Source organism: Opisthorchis viverrini (assembly GCF_000715545.1).
Source record: "Opisthorchis viverrini unplaced genomic scaffold opera_v5_156, whole genome shotgun sequence".
In the NCBI taxonomy this organism is placed as follows: Eukaryota; Metazoa; Platyhelminthes; class Trematoda; order Opisthorchiida; family Opisthorchiidae; genus Opisthorchis; species Opisthorchis viverrini.
The window spans coordinates 274890-294994 of NW_008751814.1; the positions used below are offsets into that span (position 1 = coordinate 274890).

A 20105-nucleotide genomic window follows, 5' to 3' on the forward strand; every position below is an offset into this window, starting at 1 on the left:
CAGAGACCCAAAGGGGAGATAAGTTATCAGCAGCATTTCTCGGTGGGCAGACAAATTTTACTAACGTAACCCGTGCCAGATTTTGGGATACAACCCTGCGCTTACGCGTACTTCACAGATGGATTCAACATTGCTAGTTTTCTTTTTACTGAGCGTGGTCCTCACATCCCCTCATCCTACCCGGTCCAGTTGTGTATAGTTTGATCTCCTGATGTGAGCATTTTCATAATTTTGTCTTTGTTGTGTCACGTACCGGTTAAAATACTGGCTTAATAGCCACTTGCTAGAATGCCACATTCTGCTGACACCTATGCTTCGTCATCGCGTACCCGAATTGTGGATTCAGTTCATTCGGACCGTCACAAAATTTATCTTGAACAAACACTCCTCGGCAGCGCACATAAAACTACGTGTCGTCCCTTGGTTTTGAATTTTAGAGGTTCTTGTTGCGGCTCAAAAGTTTCGGAACTTCATATGTTATACAGCCCACCATCGATGATTTGGCCCCGTGAAACCGGTTACCAAAACACCCACTTGGAGATTCAAAAAGTCGCATACCGGTTTCCGAATCGGCCTTCAAAAGCAAAAAACGTTTCAAACATGTGTCAACAAGACCAGCACAGACCGTTGAATTTGTGCCAGAACTTTGGAACACTGGCCATTCTGTGGTAGCGGTTGCTCGTTCCGTCCGTAAACCCACTTGTTTTTCCAATGACACCGTCAATAGCTCAGTATACTGGTGAACATAAGACCTTAGCGGCATAGCGTGTATGTTTATAAAATGAACGAAATCTTAATAACGATGACGAATTCTTCAAAGTTGTTTAACAGGACGCAGGTCGCAACAACAGAAGACGTTGCAATATACGGGTTGCGAGTGGCCGCACTTTTTTGAGTTTGCGTATACATAAATGACGGTATCATTGTTAATATACTTTTGGGATTATTTCAAAATTCAATAAATGAGAAGATACCTGAAAAACAGCGTTTCTCATGAAACTTCACGCCGTCTTCATGGAGACATGACGCGATGCCAATGACAGCTATTAAACTATGAAATACGCGCCCATAGTGGACCTAGAATACGTTGAAAGAAATTCCAGCAAAACTGCGACCACATAGGGAAATTTTTATGGTTCAACTAATTACCATCAGATGCTGTAACTTTCGTGATAAAGGTTTCCATGTTTAAACTACGGTTTCAGAGTAACCTGTGGTGTGCCTCTATGGATCAGCTTGTAAAAACTTGTTTCAGGAGACCGAAAAATTCAATTACAAAGACAAGTGAAAAGAAAAAATTGTTTTCCAAAGTTACTTGACTCAGACAAGGAATTCCTGGCGATTCAAATTGTTAAAGGCATGGTTGACACTGTTGACTCATCACGGTTGATTTCGACACGGGAAAGACATGTAAGACAGAAGACTTGTTGGCTATTTATAGACAAACCTGTGCAAGGGAACAGCAGTCCCGTCGGGCTCTTAGCAAGCATACGCGGCCACATTGTTTTCCAGCTCTCAGCTCTGCGTAAGACTCCGACTCATGTTTTCACGGCAGTTTCGGTTTACAGGAGAGCCTTTGCTTTCTGGAATGTTCGTCTCTAGTCCTTTTCTGATATCCCGAACTGATGTACTTATTTATTGCTCTCCGTTTTTCTTAACATGCTCATTTGTTTACATTTGAGCCAAAGTTTCATTCGCTCAACTCTTTTTGGTACTAACAACGTCTGTCTATCTTCGAGACATGGGCCGTGAAGCTCTTCAAGTCACCAAATGGAACTGCGTCGGGCATGAAACTTGCGCCACGTATGTACAGACTCGCGTGTTCCCGGGAGCTCTTTACCCATACAGCGGGCAACACCCGGGCGAAATTATTGGTGGAACTGGGCCGTTATTTAACTATGGATGCGTTTCTATGCTTTCAACACATACCAACCATTTAATTTAGGCGCAGCAAAGCGCAGCGAAGTGCAGTCCTACGCGCGGTCGCTGATGCTCCTAGATTCGGAAATACAGTTGATCTTAGAACGCACTACAGGGTGGCAATGGTGCAGTTACTGAAGCCATTGCCTTCTTGATGCTCACTGCACCAACCGCCACAACAAAGAGAGGTATTTATTGGGTCTAACTTCAGCTTCACGATGCAGATAAACATGGGCTGTCAAGCAGCATTTTTATACAAGTTTGCCTACAATCAGCACTGGGTTTGAAGCGCGTGGGGCCTGTTAGATGTAACTTTGATAACACTATCTTTTATAATAGGCCCCTAAATAGAGAGAAGAAAAAATATTTGATATGCGGCGTTATTACCAGACCATTCTCAGTCTGGGAGGGCAGGCCGCTTCCTACGCACTTGATGTTTGTTACAGTACGAATAGACGCCGCTCTTCGAAACAGGCATGTGTCACATAACTTGAACTGCCAAAAATCTGCGCACTTATACTCCCTGCCGACTGCAACCCCTACACCGGCATGAGGTATGAGCGACGTAAGCTTTTCATCAAACAAGCTTGTCTTCCTACCATTGCTCCCAATCATAAATCATGTGCTACTGCCAACAGCGATGAGTCTGAAAGGAGCCAGGTGTACAGTATAACAAGCAGCAACCCAGGATACAGCTGAAGCTTTATTCTCTCTAAATGTGATAAGACCCATTTTCGTGGTACAACACAACAAAAAGAAGTGTCAAAGCTCTACAGCCAGATTTAGCCTTGCTCAGTTCCACGATGCATTGGCTCAAAATCATGCACACAGTGCTGGATCAACGGCCGCTTTACCCCCGCTCCAAAAGCAGATTCATCCAAGCAGCAATATCTTGGCGGATCTCCATGAACAACTTTCGTTCCCTAGTCCTGGTGTATGTAAACCTCAAGTATACTAATTCATCCCAACAGCTAGTCGGTGGGAGGTCCTCACGCCTTGACGTATTTTGCTTGACATATGAACAGGCCACACAACAGGCTGCTTACGTAGGGACGCGTTGGCTACACATTGCTTTTAGCTGCAAAACCTTTCCGAGTGGAACAAAAATTTTTACGCCAAAGCGTTTAATTCTGTTACATTTATGCTCGAACCGAAAACCATTTTTATCTATGTTCATATTTTTGTAGCCCACCAAATCCAATTGTCCGCTGAAGCAACCATATTTCTGGCGAAAAAATCTGTTGTAATAATTTCCCGGCATCTCTGGGGCCACAGGATGCCTAGATAGAACCCAAAATTTTGCACTGGTACTCTGAACTCAATTTAGCTTCTGTTTTGGTCAGCAGGGACGTCGTTGCTTTCGAAAATTGTGCAAATACTGAGCACTACGGGAGTGAACTGTATAGTGCCTGATTAAACTTCGACCGAGGCCTGTAGACTCTTAGAACAACTCCTAGAAGAACTTCCAAATTATTTTCACTAAAACTGTGAGGTTTTCGAAGTTGCGACATTTACGGGAAGTGAGTTTAATCACTTTGCACCTTTCGGTGATTCCTTGCCCGTAGAATATTGTTTAAGTGAGCAAACTTTCAAGGTCGCGAACCATCACCAATTCACCTTCTGCTACCAGGTTACGGGGTCTCTCGCAATCGCACTGCGGAATTCCCATTGCAAATTCCACACAGAAAAATAGTAGAATAATTTTAACATACATTCCCCCAAAAGTTATAAATTAGGTGAATTTGTTTATTGAACCTCGGCACAAGGCCGTTTTTCGGAAGCTCACCTCACGTTGGATATGCCGTTGAAGGACACACCATGCAGATTTTAGGATAACGCACACCTATGTGGATGATCTCGATACTCTAATATGAATAACTAGTCAGCAGATAGTGCAGCGTTACGAAATAACTGCACGTTAAATAGCAACACAGCGATTTTTCCCATTAAAAATAGTCGCGCTCTCCAGTTAGAATACGTCATCAAGTCCTACTGCATGGGCGGAAAATGAGGTCAACCATTGGCAGTCATCTTGATAGCAGCGCGCGCTGTCGCATAACTTGGAAGCTTACCATAACTGCTCGGCCCGTGTCCAAGTTCGGTGTTGATCACAAAGACTCAGCCAGGCGTGGCAACTTAATCCGATGACCAGCGACGAGCGGTGTTACCCATACGTGTAATCGATGTAGCCTAATTTGGCTACAGTCCATATGTCATGTGTTTGGGGCCCACCCAGCTCATCGTTCAAGATGAATTATCGCGACCCATTGTAAGATCCGGGCGGCTAAGGATCTCACAGGACGATTGCGACTATTAGATTATACGCAGTTCGTAGCTAGTAGTCAATAGGAGCAGACAGACGTGGGGCAGCAGATGATATATTGAAGACTGACAGTAACTGGTTCTACGGAAAAACGGATTGGTAAGCATCATGAATTAAGAAAACGTACAATAAACAATGACGCAATCTTCAGGAGCGGGAAGTAGTCACTGTCACAGCACGGATTTCTATAGGGGCAACAAGAAGTAAGTACCAAACGATGTACAAACATACATATCGGGGCAGTCTGACAGTGGGAGTTGACCGTAACGGCGCAGGAGTCAGTACGTTCGGGATGTGAGGGACTGTCTTTCAGTCGGCGTCGACGCAGCCGCTCGTGTCGCGCGACAGGTCAGATTACGCGGCTTCGTCCGTTTAAAACAAAGCTCAACAGGGGCTATCTGGCAGGCGTGATACATGTGTAATGCAAAATAACCAGCTGTCCTGGACGTCAGGTCGGTAAAGTTGGTAGCGCGTTTGCTTGCCGTCCGGAGGGTCCGGTTTCGATACCCGGTCAGCTCGCTTTTCCGTCGGAGTGGGCGCTCAAAAAATAGGTGCAATCGAGGCGAACTCGCAGGCAATGACAGACGGGCAACAAACATTGACATCACTTACTGAGGGATAAGCAGACCTTAAGTAAGAACAAAGCCGGGGGAAAACGAGCAGCAAGAAAACGAAACGGTGTCAAAATAAACAGGTGTAAATCATTTACTCGTGAGTAGTCAGAAAACAAGAAAAGTTTTCCTTGTTCACCGTTGATTCACAGGGGGATTCAACACCCATCCTCACTTCTAGTACCATGTCTACGGTATACAAATAGTTGAGTTACTGAGACGGCCGCACATGATGCGACCCAAATATATCAGACAGTGATGACTATGAAGTCATTGCCCAAGAACACATACCCTCCGACCCATTTCCAGGTGAAATACTCCATCAGGATGCCGGTTCGCTGTAGAGCTTTTGTAATATTCTATTGTCTATTAACAAACTCAAACCAAGCCCGATCGTTAGTCTACTAGGACCGAATCTACATCCATCCTGTCGTATTTAATCACTGTTGTCACTAGTCTCATTGTAGTAATCGCTAAGCTTTTTCTCCCGTACTGCACTCTATCCTATCGGATGTCCCTTCGATCACTGGGCATTATTGATCTCAGCCCATTTTCCCGTCTTCCCAAACTTCCACCCTCGGTTTTACATTCGAACGCTCTGTTTGGCTGTTATCCACTCCACCTGGTTTGTGGTCTACATCCACGGCAATCCCCAATCAGGCTATAAAAACCAGCGATCTCACGTCACCCCCGTTCCATCGCTGTGGTTTCCGTTGACCAGCTCAAAAGCATCGCTGCTCACAGAATTGTATGGCTCATCCCAATCACCCCATACATGACGTCCGTTACGTGGCTGCCCGGAAACCGAAGTACCAGTGCAATAATACCTCGGCGCTGTCATACCCTATTCGATGGAACGCCCGCAAATATTACCTTCCTGCTTCAGACTGTACCCTATCGCCCACTCGTTCCATAACCTGCAACCAGGAAAAAACTCATACTATATTCATGGTATATTCATACCTGACACCATGCCACTTACCAGCTGGCAATAAACTTTATTATAACCTCACACATTTTGGGTGCACAGCAAAGGACGGGATGACCTTGGTCAGTTCATACAAAACACGCGCTCCTTTTTCTCCTCTTCGAAAACGAGGAAGACGTCTGCAAATTTCGGATCGACAAGGCTTTCAGATAGTTGAAAACTGCTTATGCAATGTATGGAAAGGAAACCAAAATAGAAGCAGCCTTCGTCGGACATCTGTTTGCCAACCTGAGCTTGCCCTGGTTGTAGCTTATATGCAGGAAGTCCTCCTTCTGATGGAAAAACCGATTGGTAGTGGAGCAAAAATGCCAATAGAGGCTGACTGAATACATCCTGTATGACGTGTCAGAGGCAACTCGTTTTGCAAAGCAACCCAATTTTTTTTAGCTGTAAGTGCGGGTTTCTGGGGTCGTCTTGCCGTACAAAAACTTACTACCACCAGACACTCCCGTTTTTCTGTGATCTACTTTCCCTGAAGGCTCTGGGCTACCTTTGTTGCGCACAATTCAGCCAATGCTAGGCGGAAATTAGCGCATTTGCTTACACTCATTCGCATCAACGACATACCTGCTGTTTGCACCTGAATGCCAACTACCATTTTGTCTACCTTGTCTACGATCAAACTCACATCATATTGCTTTCTAGAAAACCTTTTGGGATATCTTCCTGTTTTGAGTCCCCAACGTAGATATGGTTGTCTTAATACCTCGTTTGAATATCAGCAATTAAACATGAATCCTTCATGAATCCTTGGCAAGCGACAACAACAATGACAACCCCAAACGACTGAACCAAGATGTTCATGTATGAGGGTACCCACGCTGATGGTACAGCGATTGCCATATCCAGTTTGATGGCGTATCACCAGTTCAAAATATCCCTAATTTTCCCGAGTGTGCGAGTTACGCACGTCCAAAAGACCGCATTGTATCGTTTAACTTATGTTAGGACTTGAAAGTACAGGCAACTTTGTTGTTCTGTCCAAAAGCCTCCTAATTCACCCAACGGCACTATCAGGATTCAGGTACACCCTGCTGTTTAAACCTTGTCGTGCGATGATATAGCATGTGTTGACCATCGTAAACACGAAATCTTACTTTCTGTGACGAAGCCCTTTGCTTTGTCTGTTCAATCTTATATAGGTCACGAAAGGGTCCCATTTTGAGTTTGGGCGGACACAGATGGCGCATTTATACTGCCTGCAAGCTCGAGATTATTTCCAAATCCAACATAGAAGAAAATAAATGAAGAAACCAGTTTTTCCACATAATTTCCCAGCCTTCACGGACCCAATAGGTGAAGCCAGTATCAGCGATTAAAATGCGGATTCCAAGCCCACACCGGACCTCAAGTCCACTTAAAATACTTGCAACAGTATTGAGACATCAAATGGAAATTTTATGAGACCAAATACATATCAATAAACGCCAAAACGGTTCCGGGAAAATACGGGGTCGGAGAGTCTTCCTCTGCTTCCGAGAAGCAGCGTCATAATTGCAGGAATGGGGGATTCCAGCGATTCAGTCCTGGTGGCTCTCGACACCCCAAAAGCATACGCTGGCATCCCTAGGCACGATAATCCGAAAAACAGCTTTACCCGAACATCAAAATTCTTGAAAATCCATGTGAATGGACAATACTGAAACTGTATTCAATTCAAACTGATTCCAATGTATCAGCGGAAATTGACTTTGCGGCCTTCAAATTTGTTAATCTACATTGAATTATTTCTGGACACGAACGGTCGTCATGGTAATTTTTGTAACGAGTTGAAAATAGTAAAATGTCTGACGACGAAGCTGAAGATATCGAGGAGGAAGAGGGGGTCTATTTGGGAGTGAGTTTATCACTAGCCTGAGGTGGATGGTCACTAGGAATATGACGGCGGTCGAAACGAACGTGATGAGCGTCACGGCTATGGAAAAGCTATATTGCCAAATGGGGACGCGTACGATGGAATGTATGAAAACGGAAAACGACATGGTCCTGGGATCTACCGGTAGAAATAAATTTTTTTATATATTTTATAGTTTCAAAAACGGGGCAAGGTACGATGGTGCTTATTATGATGGTAAGAAACATGGGCAGGGAACGTTTTATTACCCAGATGGGTCTGTTTATGAAGGTTAGTCATAGCTACTGTTAATAAGCCTCCGAAATGTACGTTAGGCTTATGGGTAGAAAACCAGAGGAACGGAGTTGGGAAGTACACCTACGTGAACGGAGATGTTTATGAAGGCGAGTGGAGGGACCACTTGAGACATGGTCAAGGAAGCTATACATTCGCCGCCAGTAAATTGCGCTACGAGGGAACATGGAAAGAGGGTAAAATAGATGGTTTTGGAGAATTGATTCATGAGAGTCATAAATATATTGGATTCTGGAAAGATGGAATGGTAGGTTTAAGTCTAAACTATTGTTCTTTTTTCTATGTTTCAATAAATTTCTCATGATATCTTCCATAACAGAAAGACTCTCCTCCCAGGTGGGAGTGACCGCATTATTTTCTGCAAACCGGCCATTCTCAATAACTCGTAGATTCACTGTCATGTGATTTGTATTCCCAAGTTTATACCACAGCGTGTTCGGATAAATTAACAAGCAAAAGTAACCAATACAAAGTCACAAAATCACAATAGGAAAAGAATCAATAGCCAAATGGGGTCTCACGAATGTGTAGATCCAATAGTCCACTACACCGATCCAAATGCAGTAACTGGCTGTGAGAGGAAATATTCCCTTGTCGGAATTTCCCACAGATGGTTCCGCGTGCGTGATATATTCCACGGTAGGAAGATTATTCACGGCTAAAAAATATCGCAGGGATTTATCATGACGTTCAACAGCTGACACAAACACAGAGATTTAGTCCTACTGGTTCAGCAGTCAACAAGCAGTTCAACGGAGCGTAAATACGCTTGTTCAGCAAGAAGTCAGCAGGTCGCGCCGGAAAATTGTGTATTTGTAACATTAAGACAAACGTCATGATGCAATGTGAACGAAAGTTACAAAGTATGGTTTAAGTTCAGGAAGAATGGTAAATGTGACAACGGATTACAGACATTACATACCTGAAGGAATCACAATGACCGGTATTCTCTCAGGTTTTCGAGGTCAAAATTCAATCTCTTTTAAGCTTGCGACATTTAGCAGCCTAGGGTCTAGAAGAAGAAGCATTGGGAAATCAACATGCTGCACACATTCGCCGTGGTAGCTAGCCATGCAGGCGTATCTCTCCAGTCATAAGTTTTTCTGTCTTCTTCATTGTTGAGTGAATTGTAATGAAAGATAATGGAGAAAAATGTAGTCTGGGATCATTTTGGATCTCTCTCGGAAGACCCTATAGGAAATCGGTGGGTCACTTTCGGACGTTTTCTCCTTTTTTGAATCAGACATACTTAGAAATGAATTTCGCCCTATCTCGCTTGACTAATATATGTTTTTCGTCTAGACCATGATATGTCCGTTCACGCTTGTAAAAAAAGAGATGCTCTAATGTTTAGTTTGCACTCCAGGTAGGTTCCTGTTTATGTGAATATCAGGCTTTGATTCCATAAGTCTTGGATAACCAAGTGAGTGTAAATACTTAATTTGCTTTAACTAGGTTATTTTGGTGATGTAATCAAAGTTTTATGAGTACTGCAGAGCAGTGTACCTATTTTGGCGTGCCAATCACCCACTTGACAGCTCAGTGACAATGCTGGATTTATGCATCAGTTTATCGTCTCTCACCCGCAATGCGCAGCTACCTTCCCCCCAAATCATCAGTGAACGTAACTGCGGCAGCTCCAACCACTGTACGACGAGTACGCGGTTATTACAGCTGACAATGATGATGATGATTATGATGGTGATGATTGTGATGAAGATGGTGATGATGATGGTGAAGATAATGTGCCTGAATATATGATAACCTCTAATAGGAAGTACGTGTATATAAGTCGAGCCCAAAATTAGTCGTGCAATTTGGATATGAAGGGATCATGCACACCGAAGAAAAATAATCAGGTGTTTGCTAATCAGCAAGAGAATGGATATTATACTCAGTAACGATCCACAAGGCGCCAACAAAAACGCTAACTTACGAAAGAAGAGAAACTAAAAACTAATTCTGATTGATCGTTTTATGCAGTTTACTAGCTTTATCTCCTTGGGGATTCGTTTCGCGGAGGAAACGTGGCGCTTGTGGGTAATGCATGCTGTTAACGCACGCACGCAGTTATGGTCCTCTGGAAGCCCTCTTGGTTTCTGATGAATGTGACATCTAGTCAATCTAGTTATATTCCATGAACTTACATGCTTAATTCAATTAAGTGAATTTTGGAGACGCTTACCCATAAATAAATAAACTACTTACTATGAGTAAAGTTATTACCAAAACATTGACAGATGATTCATAATCTTGCGATTGTGCTTTTGAATTTTGACATAGCGTGTCGTCTGAAGTGTAGTTAACTTTCTCTACTTCTGTCCGCGCACAAAATTTGGCGTTGATTTGTCTTGATCCCGGGTAATGTATGACCAAGAAACTCTTAGTTTTACTTTGATTCTTGTTTTCAATATAGAAAACGGCAAACTGCTAACCGCAAGCTGATCCAACCACAGCTTTTCGAAATTCATATCTTTATCATTTGTCTTCTTTGCTATTTTACCTGTCTAAAGTATATTGCCCATTCCTCCAAGAAAACTAAAGCATTTAAACGTTTGATATTGGATTGTGCAAGTTGGATTGTCCACAAAGAACACAAAGCGCAATCTCCTTGGGTGTGTTTCAAAACTCTCTGAAAACTGATCTGACGACATACATCTAATAAACCATCGGTTATGAAGCGTCATTAAAATTAGCAGTAATTTCTCCACTATTTGCTAAAAAAGCTGCAATTTTAAGTTCACAAAGAGATAAATTTCCGCATCAAAGTGGAAAAATAAGTCAGGTAGTCTTCACGTAAAACTTATTGCTCATTTAAGAACGAAATTAAATTAAATTAAATTTATTGAGTCAACCTTTCATTCACTTATTTAGAGCCACGTGGCAAACTGCAGTGGCTCCAACTATTACACATTTTTCCCTTGGAGTTGGGCGCAATGAGAGGAGAGGACCGCCCATTAAGTCTGCGTAGGTTTGCACAAAATTGGTGGAAGATCAAAGGCTCTAAACGTAGCATGAGAAATAATGTGCACGATTGATGAAGCCGAATAAAAGTGAAATCTAAATCTACTTCTCATCTGCTTTGTTGTGAATTAAGTGGAAGTACTGTGTCTTGACAGAAGTGCGGCTGTTCAAATGACAGTGGTGCGAATACAAAGGTACCTCGCAATAACCTGGTCATGGCTCTATCAATGCAAGCTTTCCAAGCCCGGTTTGGGTGGGCCTAATGGATGCTTTATCTAGAATTATTATCTAGAATCTCTAAATTACTTTATTATGGTTGTTTGCATCCGTAGGCGCAGTGATCGCTAATTGAGGCAAAGATCCTGAATCCCACCAAGTAGTCAAGCTCCATATAGAAACTTGTACTGCTTAGTAAAAGTCGTATCTGTTAATATTAGGTTAACAACTACAAGGCTGTATTCTTTCGTAAAGGCACACAAAGAGAGAAAATCTTCAATGTCTAGATTTTTATTTATCTGCTTTTTTCCAGGTAATGGGGAGAGGACGATATGTATTTCCTAAACTGGAATGTCAGCAAACTGGAGAATATTTAGCGACACCAGCTGTAAGTATTTATTTATAATTTACTGGCGTAAAACAGTCAGAAATTCAACTGATTATAAAGTGATCCCGCTGAGATTCATCGGACGACAAAAATGCGTCTTGGGGGATATGTAATTTTGATCCTTGTTGTTTCTAGTTAGGGAATCACATACCTACTTGTTTTGTGTCATTTTTTTCTTGACACGATGATGACCTTCATGGAAAAATTTCTATCACTGAGACACCAGATAATGATTGGGAATCGCAAAACTGCATGAATGTGGTAACCATTAATCTACATCACTTTCATGGGCATTCAGTCTGTGAGTTGTCAAACTCGACTAATTAGACAATAATTAGGGAAAAGCATAACGACTATTTGTCTGACGAACATCTTTCTCTCGTGTAGGAAATGCACAGGGTGGAGGTCGCTTTTCAGTTTTTCTGGTGTTAAAGGACGCAGGTGTATTAGCGGATTCCACTGCTGAGGCCTGCGAGTAGTACGTGGTTTCCTCGAAGCTCCGCCTCAAATCTAATGGAAGATGAGCCTTATTGCGGAGCTTGCGGAAGTGCTTTGCAGCGTTCGCTTATAATTGTATGATAGTCAATGAGCATTCGCGAAAGTTAGAGAAGACGCATGAGTGTTCAGTCTTTAAAAATGGTGTACTTTTACAGCCCTGTTCGAAAGTTTGTAACTGTTTGGTTGGTGTTTGTTAATAAACAACTTCGCGTCGAAGGGCTTTCCTCCTTACACTGGTTGGTACTGAAGCCATAAGGTTTTCGTTCAGAAAGACCCAAGCTGTCCTTACCATTAATTGATGAGTGAGACGAACTGCTGACATTAGCCAGGAAAGTGTGGCACGGTAAAGTTGGATTGACTTTGCCGAGTTCTCAATACAATGACATCCGCCATTAACTTGGGTATCGTCGTAATCATGGTTGTTCTGGTTTATGCAAACGACGGGCAACGCACGCGCTATCCAGGCAGTTGGAAAAATCGATACTAAATTTGCTTCTTGTCAGCTGTTCCCTTGCACAGAATGTTGGGTCTAAAGAGTAATCATTGTTCAAGAAACTGAAACCGAATGAAATTGTTCCAAAATTTTCTTTTAACAAACGTTCTTTTGGAGAGATATCACTCCACCTACTTTAAACCGTACCCGCTTTTCATGATTAAATTGTTATTTGATAAGTTTATTCCCAACATACAGAATCCCAGAAATAAAACTTCTCAAGGCCTACACACAATAGCGATGATAAACCTGAGATTGAACAGGCATTTGGTTTTATTGTTTTCTGTTGAGTCCTTCGGCGTTTTTACTAACATGGTGAAGCCTAAGTCAGTTAGTGTACACCATACAAGTCCACATTACCATACAGAAACATCAGGCAGTACATGAAAATCTGAGGATCTACGTTGTGAATTAAAGCTTTTTAGTTGCTTTCTGTAGATGCATGACAGCTAAACACCAAAAGGGTGTTACAACGATCATTTTGCTTTCTTAGACCTTGGGTGGATCGAATTTTGGTGTGCAGCTATTAAAGATTACCCACTTATCGTCAGATCTGCTCTTTTGGGATGTCCGCTGAATGACTATACACCATTATCTCTTGCGTAGATTTTCGTCAGAAGTTACCATCTAGAAACAGCGAGAATTTACATGATTTTGAAGAATGCCGGCTAAGACGATACTACTGAAAAATTTTAAACTACATATGTCCTAAATGACATTTTCATCAGGCTACCAAGCTTAGAGACATCTACTTAAGAGATCCACTAAAAACAAAAAATCTTCTGAAACTACGGTCAGGGGGCTACCAAGGCAGAACTATTTTTGTATACGCATCGGTTCAAAGATTGCGTTGCTTTACTTTTACATATTCGTGTCTAACTTATACCACACACTGTGACTTTTAACGTGTAGGTATCTTCAACAAAGAGCAGATATGCCACGTCTGAAAACACAACAATTTCCGTTACCACAGTTGGTGTTCAATTAAAGTGGTATTTCTGATTAAAATATGATCGTAAAATTCAAGAGTGCCTTTGGTCGGTGTCTACTTTGATTTCGGGGATTTATGGCTAAGAATTTCTTCCCTCTGAAGTGCAACACACCAGCCTTAAATACGCATTTAATGAAGTTCATGCAGTTAAAATTTAGAGATACTGGAAGTGAGACAGTGTCTGATTATCGAACTTATACGGTAGCACCAACGCAATGAATCTCAACTGATTCTCAGTATCTTATAGAGATGTTATGATTTAAGGTTACACTGTACTTACTTTATTTTAACTAATACAAAAACACAGTTAGTATGGTACATCTTGATACCACTATTTCTCGTAGAAAGACGAAGAGAGACTGCCAGAGGATGACGCAGATAAACTGATCCCACGATGGAAGGCCCAAAAGCTCGAGCGTCTGGTTGAGGAGGTCAAGGTCCCAAAGCCAGAGGCTCAACCGGGGCCACAGACGGAGGCAGAGCCAGAAGCAGGTGTGAAATTAGAAGAAGCAGGCAAGTAACTATGCACTAATCAAACTTTTCAGTTCAATATTAAGGCTGAAATATCAGAGTATGTAACTCGTCAAAATGATTTCCAAAAAATGACTCCATTTTTGTGACTCCATACTTCAGGTAGTGAGAAAGAAATAACTGACTTGACGTTATCAATACAGAGAATAACCGAATTTGGATAGGAAGTCCATTCGATTTACAGCTCCACTGAGCAGCTATAAGACTGTAACTGATTTGATTTATTTTGTGCATTTGAATCGGAATACTTCTACAGGACGACGTATGTCATAGACCTTTTCATATTTTTAGACATTTATACCTAGCTGTCAAACCCGGATTTGATAGACATAAAGACTTATAATGAAGCCTCACTCGTTTTCTAAAAAGACAATAACAGTCATTTTTCACTCAAAATAGTGGTCAATGCTCCGGGTGACTGAGAATTAGAGAACTGATGAAGATGGTTTTCACATGCCATTGTTTGAGGCTGAGCTGAGACAGATGTTCCTAACCTTCCGAACTTCCAAATATCCCTTTTTACTTTAGCTCCTGACACCAAAATCGTTCCGTAAGCACAAGTGTCACTGGTTGAAAAAAGACGTTACTCCCTCAGATGTACCAGTTTATCAATGCATTTGTGTCCTAAAAATGAGTTATCCCAATTGAATGCTTTTCTGCTTCTTTCCGTTTATTTGGTTGCCGTTTGGAGCGGTTATTGATCGTTTTGAAACGCATTTTTCAACACAAGTTTTGCATTTCTCCGGGATAATCAGTTATCAGTCCGTTTAGTTCAGTGTTTAATTACACTAAACGTGCGCTGATTTGAATAGCTCCATCTACTACATCTTTGTTCACCGATGAAAGGAGGAATAAGTGGATGCCAACTACACGTTGGAGGTGATGGCCAGATTTGCACCTCTGGCATAAAGTGGTTCTCTTTATTCGATGTCGCAAGAAGTAACAGTTACGCCTTGAAGGTGATAGCTGTGGTGCAAGAGCTGTCAGACGAAAATCCCTACCAGAATGTGCTGACTGGCTTCAGAATACTAAGGTGTGACGGCCTTGAATTTCTACAGCCGTGTTTAATCCGATGGCATCGATGTGCATTCACGAGAGAGAAGCAGTTCAAGCAATAACTAATCTTCAGATTCCCAGTAGTGCTTCTGAACCTGTCGCTGAGCAATCCAACAGTATGTATATATAAGGTATTCGTATGGTTGTAGACGCCGAATCCGCACCACAGCAGCAACCTCTGATCAGTGAGGACCAAAGGGACGGAGAGGACGAGTCAGATAATGCTTCCTATTCAGTCCGCGAAGACGAGGACGTAGAGTCAACCGAGCGATTAGAAGGTAAACCAAATAAAGATGACGCACATGAGGCTGATGAGGACAGAGATCCCACGGAAATGCCTTTTGAACCCCCCGATGAAGAAGATGACCAAACTTGAATAGAAGAATTACTAGTCGTCGAGGTGGTGATGTGGAGGAAATCTTCCATCTGTGTCGGTTATACTGTGATATCGCACGTTTTGCTATGTACCGATACGAAATATAGTTTTCACATGCCTGCTTTTTTATGAAAGCTGAACCCAAAAACTCGGAAAATGAAACAGTTGAACGTGAAAAACGTGATAAACTCTTACTTTTTCTTATTAAAAATAACGTCACGATGCTAAGAATTTTACTGCAAAATTCGGAAGTCAAAATCCACCGTTAGGTAGATTGTGCAACCTCAAAGCAAATATCAGTTAATTACTGAACGATAGTTTTATTTAAAAAATTCATAACCTGCATCCAGACCATCCGACATCGGTTTTTGCTTGGGCGGTAGAGAAAAGTTTCCCATGGTAGTGCTGCAGCCCACTGCTTACAGTAAATGCACTAATAATATTGGCAGAAATTATCATCAGTGATGGTTTTCATTTTCAAAAATGTTGGCCTCACTGTTTACTGTGATACTTTACCAAAAAAATGCATTCAGCACTTCAAGCTACGATAGTTGGACAGTGTATTGCGCGTGCCAAGTTACCGCTTGTTGAGAAAAGTGCGGCTTTCTGTGACTTATTCGGAGTGGCAGAAACTAAGGGAGGCACAGAATTTGAAATGATAGAACGGAATGTGGGATGTTACGAAAAGTTTGGACCCTTCTTCCAGGATGAGGTTCACACAACCCTCTCAGTGCTTGGATGGAGACACTGAGTGATGTGGTGACTAACCTATGTCCGGGGCTTCCATGCAGTCAGATTTTTATCCAGATTACCCGAATGAATGTCGGTTTCGGCATCTCGGATGTTTGTTGTAAACCAGTCCTTAGTCGCCTCGGTTATGTCTTTCTTATTTCCAATATAAGGCCTTATCAAAATGAATTAACATGGCTGTACAGCAGTGAATCATTGGTGCTCACATCTAGGGTTGCTGATAAGGACGATGACCGCTTGTTGTTCCGAGACGTGCCACTCTCTACAGTGGTGTGCCTTCGTGTAAGGTTTTGCTTTTCGGTGATTGGACGACAGGCGCAGTGGTCCCCATTCAAATTGCAAAGAGGTGTGACAAGGTGTGATCTTTGTAGAATGTAGCATAATAAACTTTTAGGTGCGGTTTATCTGACGTAAATGGATCGAATTAGGGAAAGGTGTATAACTTGACGTCTGGGGCACAAGAAAATTTTGTCGCTACGGAATTACCAATTGTAAAAAGGACAACCGGCACGAGGTTTCTAGGTCCTTAAAGCAGCTGAATTTTTACCGGCGGGATGCTGAGGGCTACACTCAGTCTGATTTTTACATAGAGGGACTCCGTGTCTTTCATTTCACATTCGCATACGGAGATCCTTTGCGGAAAAGCGCATGGAAGGTGAAAATTTTTTGAGTCATGGAGATACTGTTAGTACACACGCAGTGGACAACTTTTTTCGACGCCTATTCGACAAAAAGCATCAACTGCATTTCAGAGTATGCATACCAAAGGTCCGCAACAAATACCGTGAGCGAGATGTAGACAACTGTTGTAGTCGACTGCGAACCTTCCATAATGTTAGTGATGGGTGGGACCCACCAACAAGAATGCAACAGCTTTATCGCCCAAAACCAGTGCGAATGTAAGGCACCGTTACGGTATTTAGGACAAACATTTAACTTAGAGTCAAGGCTTTCCGGTCAATTTCTAGTGGTTAATTGGCCCCTCTCCTGAATCATGTCTGAGCACACAAGCATTACCAGTCCTTGCTGAGTGGATGCTTGAACGATCTTCTGGCCCGTAAACGCGGTGGCCTTCATCAAGCAATCTTGGCGAAATTGGTGGCTTCTTTCAACAAAAATCCTCGAACATATGGCTTGATCCATGGGTCAGGATGGAGGGGCTCCGCCTCTTTTATGACTCGCTCGGTCCAGAATCTCTGCTTCGGCAGTGGCTTGTCTCAAGTGGCTTTGCGGCTGGTTTTTGCAGAGCGAAGATTTCAAGCAAAAGGTTGAGGTAGCAATGGCCTTGGCCGGAAGATATGTACACCCATCCGATTCCTTTAAGGACCGTTCCGACACTCAAACTTCCGCGATCACAACGATAGTCTATCACTGGTACACGGCTTTCAGTTCGCAAAGTCGACATCCCGTGGCTGATTGAGGATGCGTGAATATGGGCAGAATAGAACTGTACAGAAGTAGCGGTCATCTGTTTATTGTACCTCCTGATGATGAACAACTACCAGGAAAGCGTAGGTTTGGAGTTGTTCTGTAGTTCAACAGAAAAATGTTCGAAATTTCTGCCGTGGTCCCTTCCTACTTTCCCTTATGTTGTGGCGCGTTCAGCTGTAGCACCCTTTTGGTGCCTTGCTGCCATGCCACCCGAAGGAAGCACGAGGGCTGGGATACTGTCAGGTTGCCCAAGCCAAGACAGGGGAAGTCGAGTGGCGGAGGTCGGATTCGAACCACGGACCTTCCGGTCAGTAAATTCGCGCTCTAACCACTTGGGCCATCTCGCCCCAATTGAAAGTATCTACAATGCCCCCAGCCTGACCATCTGACTGCGGATGGAGTGAAGGGGAAATGTTATCCGTGATGCCAAACCTTCGGATGAAATCAATAAACTGGTAGTGTCTACTGGTTTTGAACACACTTGTTTCCTTGAGGCCGGATGATGGAAATAGATATCGCAGTTCATCAATGGTTTCTATTGTTATTGTAGACAGTCACGGTAGTGTTCGAACCTTTTAGTGCAATAATGTAATTTTTCCAGACCGTTTGTTGACCATCTGAACAATATGAAAATCTGCTTGCGAGACTTGGGCCTTGACAATGGCCTAAACTATGTTACCTTGTACTCGAGATACTTTCGTTCTTTTGACTATCCAGAACTGTCACGAGAAAAATATGGGCAGGCGCAGAAATTGAGCCAGTAAAACTTTCCAGTTTGTAAGTTTGCGAATTCCCATCTCAAAACCCTGAAAGTATATGATCAAAAAACAAAAATCGTCGGTCCGAGGAATGGAATCAACCAAACAACCAACCAAGAAATCGATCAACCAATCAGTGAATCAGTAAATGGAGTTATTTCGGTTGAAGCTTATTATTCGATCATCATACTTTTGATTATTTAGCAGACGACTGAAGTCAGTTGCATTCAAAATCAGGAAAGAGCATTCAGTGCTGCACGTTTTTGATTTTGTCTTTATAACCTGATCCTACGTGAAGGTTTTGGAAACAGGTTCGTACCCTGCTGTACTTGACGACCGTGCTGAGCCGGACACAATATGTACAGTCAACTACTACATTTGACTTCTTGTATCAGTCCGAGACAATGACAACGGATTTGATTCCATTAAAATATTTTTCGTCACCAAAATGAAACCAATAATTTGGTTGAGATGCAGGATTAAAGAATGACTGGACATTATCTGAAATGGCCTGGTGTTGTGCTAATTAGTCAGTCCCTACGAAATAGTTAATGGCCTCAGGGGGCTAATTTATGCGCTGCCGGAAACGCATTCTGAAAAGATCACACCCTGAGAAAGCATGTTTGATGCATTGCTAAAGTAGACATAAGATTATTCTCATCCCACATCTTTACCCCTCACGAAGTCCGACTTCTCCGTAGTATTCATCTCTTTTTCTCACTGATAACTATAATAAACATTTGAAGTAACTTTGAAGGTACTATAAATAGCTAACCACTGACGTGGTCTTCTCACGTAAGCATTGCATGCTTGCACGATAAATCGACTAAAAAGTCCAGTTGCGTGGTACATGACCACAGTGTTGAAATAAAACACGGGACGAGCTTTGAGCCATGCACACATTCACACATGCACACACTCACATTTGGTCCGACAGACGCCGACTAGTTTATAATATACCGATAATACCATCAACAATATGGAAATTGCCACCTCTTCTTACAGTAACGTCTCATTCAGAAAACAGGTTTCCTTGTCGTCAACTTTAACAAGCAGGGCGTGGCGAGCTGAGGAATAGTCATTCTGAAGTACGTGCGTCCACACGAATCCACTCAGGAAGTGGAGACGGAAATAGACTGCAAGCGCTAAAGAAGTCGGTTGGTAGTTATATCTAGCATTATCCACAGCCAGTCGGAGGGAACGTCATGTAAATTTAGCCGTATGAACAGTACTCAGGATTGCCGCAATCTTTATCGCGTGCCCCTAATGACCTACATAATATCCATATTATGGTCCTCACCTTTCTGCAGGAGGCATCGAAAACCTTTATCTTGATGGGTACCGAGGATGGGTGTTTAGTGCAAGGACGGACTTATGACTCCAAATTGTATACCAACAATGAGAGGGTTATCTAGGTTCGTAGTTAATCACAACCAAATTTTCGCACTTAAATTTCCGTCGAGTTGACGGACTTTCTTCTGCACGGAACGGTTGTCTGAAACATTTATGGCCTGTGTGACTGGCGGACAAGGATGTTCAGACTGATTTTGGACCGATCATCGATTGCAGTGATCTGATAGGAGCATTCTCCACGGGACAGGCAAGAAGGATCATTCCACCCACGAGACAAGTGCAGAAGAACCGCTGATAATCGTACTTGCG

At 42.6% G+C, this 20105-nt stretch overlaps 4 protein-coding genes across 4 annotated transcripts in view; 2 read left to right on the forward strand and 2 right to left on the reverse strand.

Moving 5' to 3' along the window:
* Positions 1-5905: 5905 nt before the first annotated feature.
* On the reverse strand, positions 5906-16291 carry T265_07086 (hypothetical protein; the record flags this gene model as incomplete). The annotated part of the gene is made up of 2 exons (XM_009172524.1): positions 5906-6114; positions 16273-16291. The coding sequence occupies 2 exons, from the start codon at positions 16289-16291 to the stop codon at positions 5906-5908; spliced, it is 228 nt and encodes a 75-aa protein (XP_009170788.1).
* On the forward strand, positions 7626-14062 carry T265_07084 (hypothetical protein; the record flags this gene model as incomplete). Its single annotated transcript, XM_009172522.1, is given in 6 exon segments — positions 7626-7679; positions 7717-7841; positions 7873-7967; positions 7979-8238; positions 11485-11559; positions 13886-14062. The coding sequence occupies 6 exon segments, from the start codon at positions 7626-7628 to the stop codon at positions 14060-14062; spliced, it is 786 nt and encodes a 261-aa protein (XP_009170786.1).
* On the forward strand, positions 15154-15504 carry T265_07085 (hypothetical protein; the record flags this gene model as incomplete). Its single annotated transcript, XM_009172523.1, has 2 exons — positions 15154-15244; positions 15278-15504. 2 exons carry the CDS (start codon positions 15154-15156, stop codon positions 15502-15504), a joined length of 318 nt encoding a protein of 105 aa, XP_009170787.1.
* A 2116-nt stretch (positions 16292-18407) lies between the features above and the next one.
* T265_07087 (hypothetical protein) overlaps positions 18408-20105 on the reverse strand; it is a gene marked incomplete at both ends in the record, with an annotated part of 39696 nt that continues 37998 nt past the window's right edge. Inside the window, one exon of the mRNA XM_009172525.1 lies at positions 18408-18491. Within this exon, the coding sequence (XP_009170789.1) occupies positions 18408-18491 (84 nt within the window). The remainder of the gene's footprint in view (positions 18492-20105) is intronic.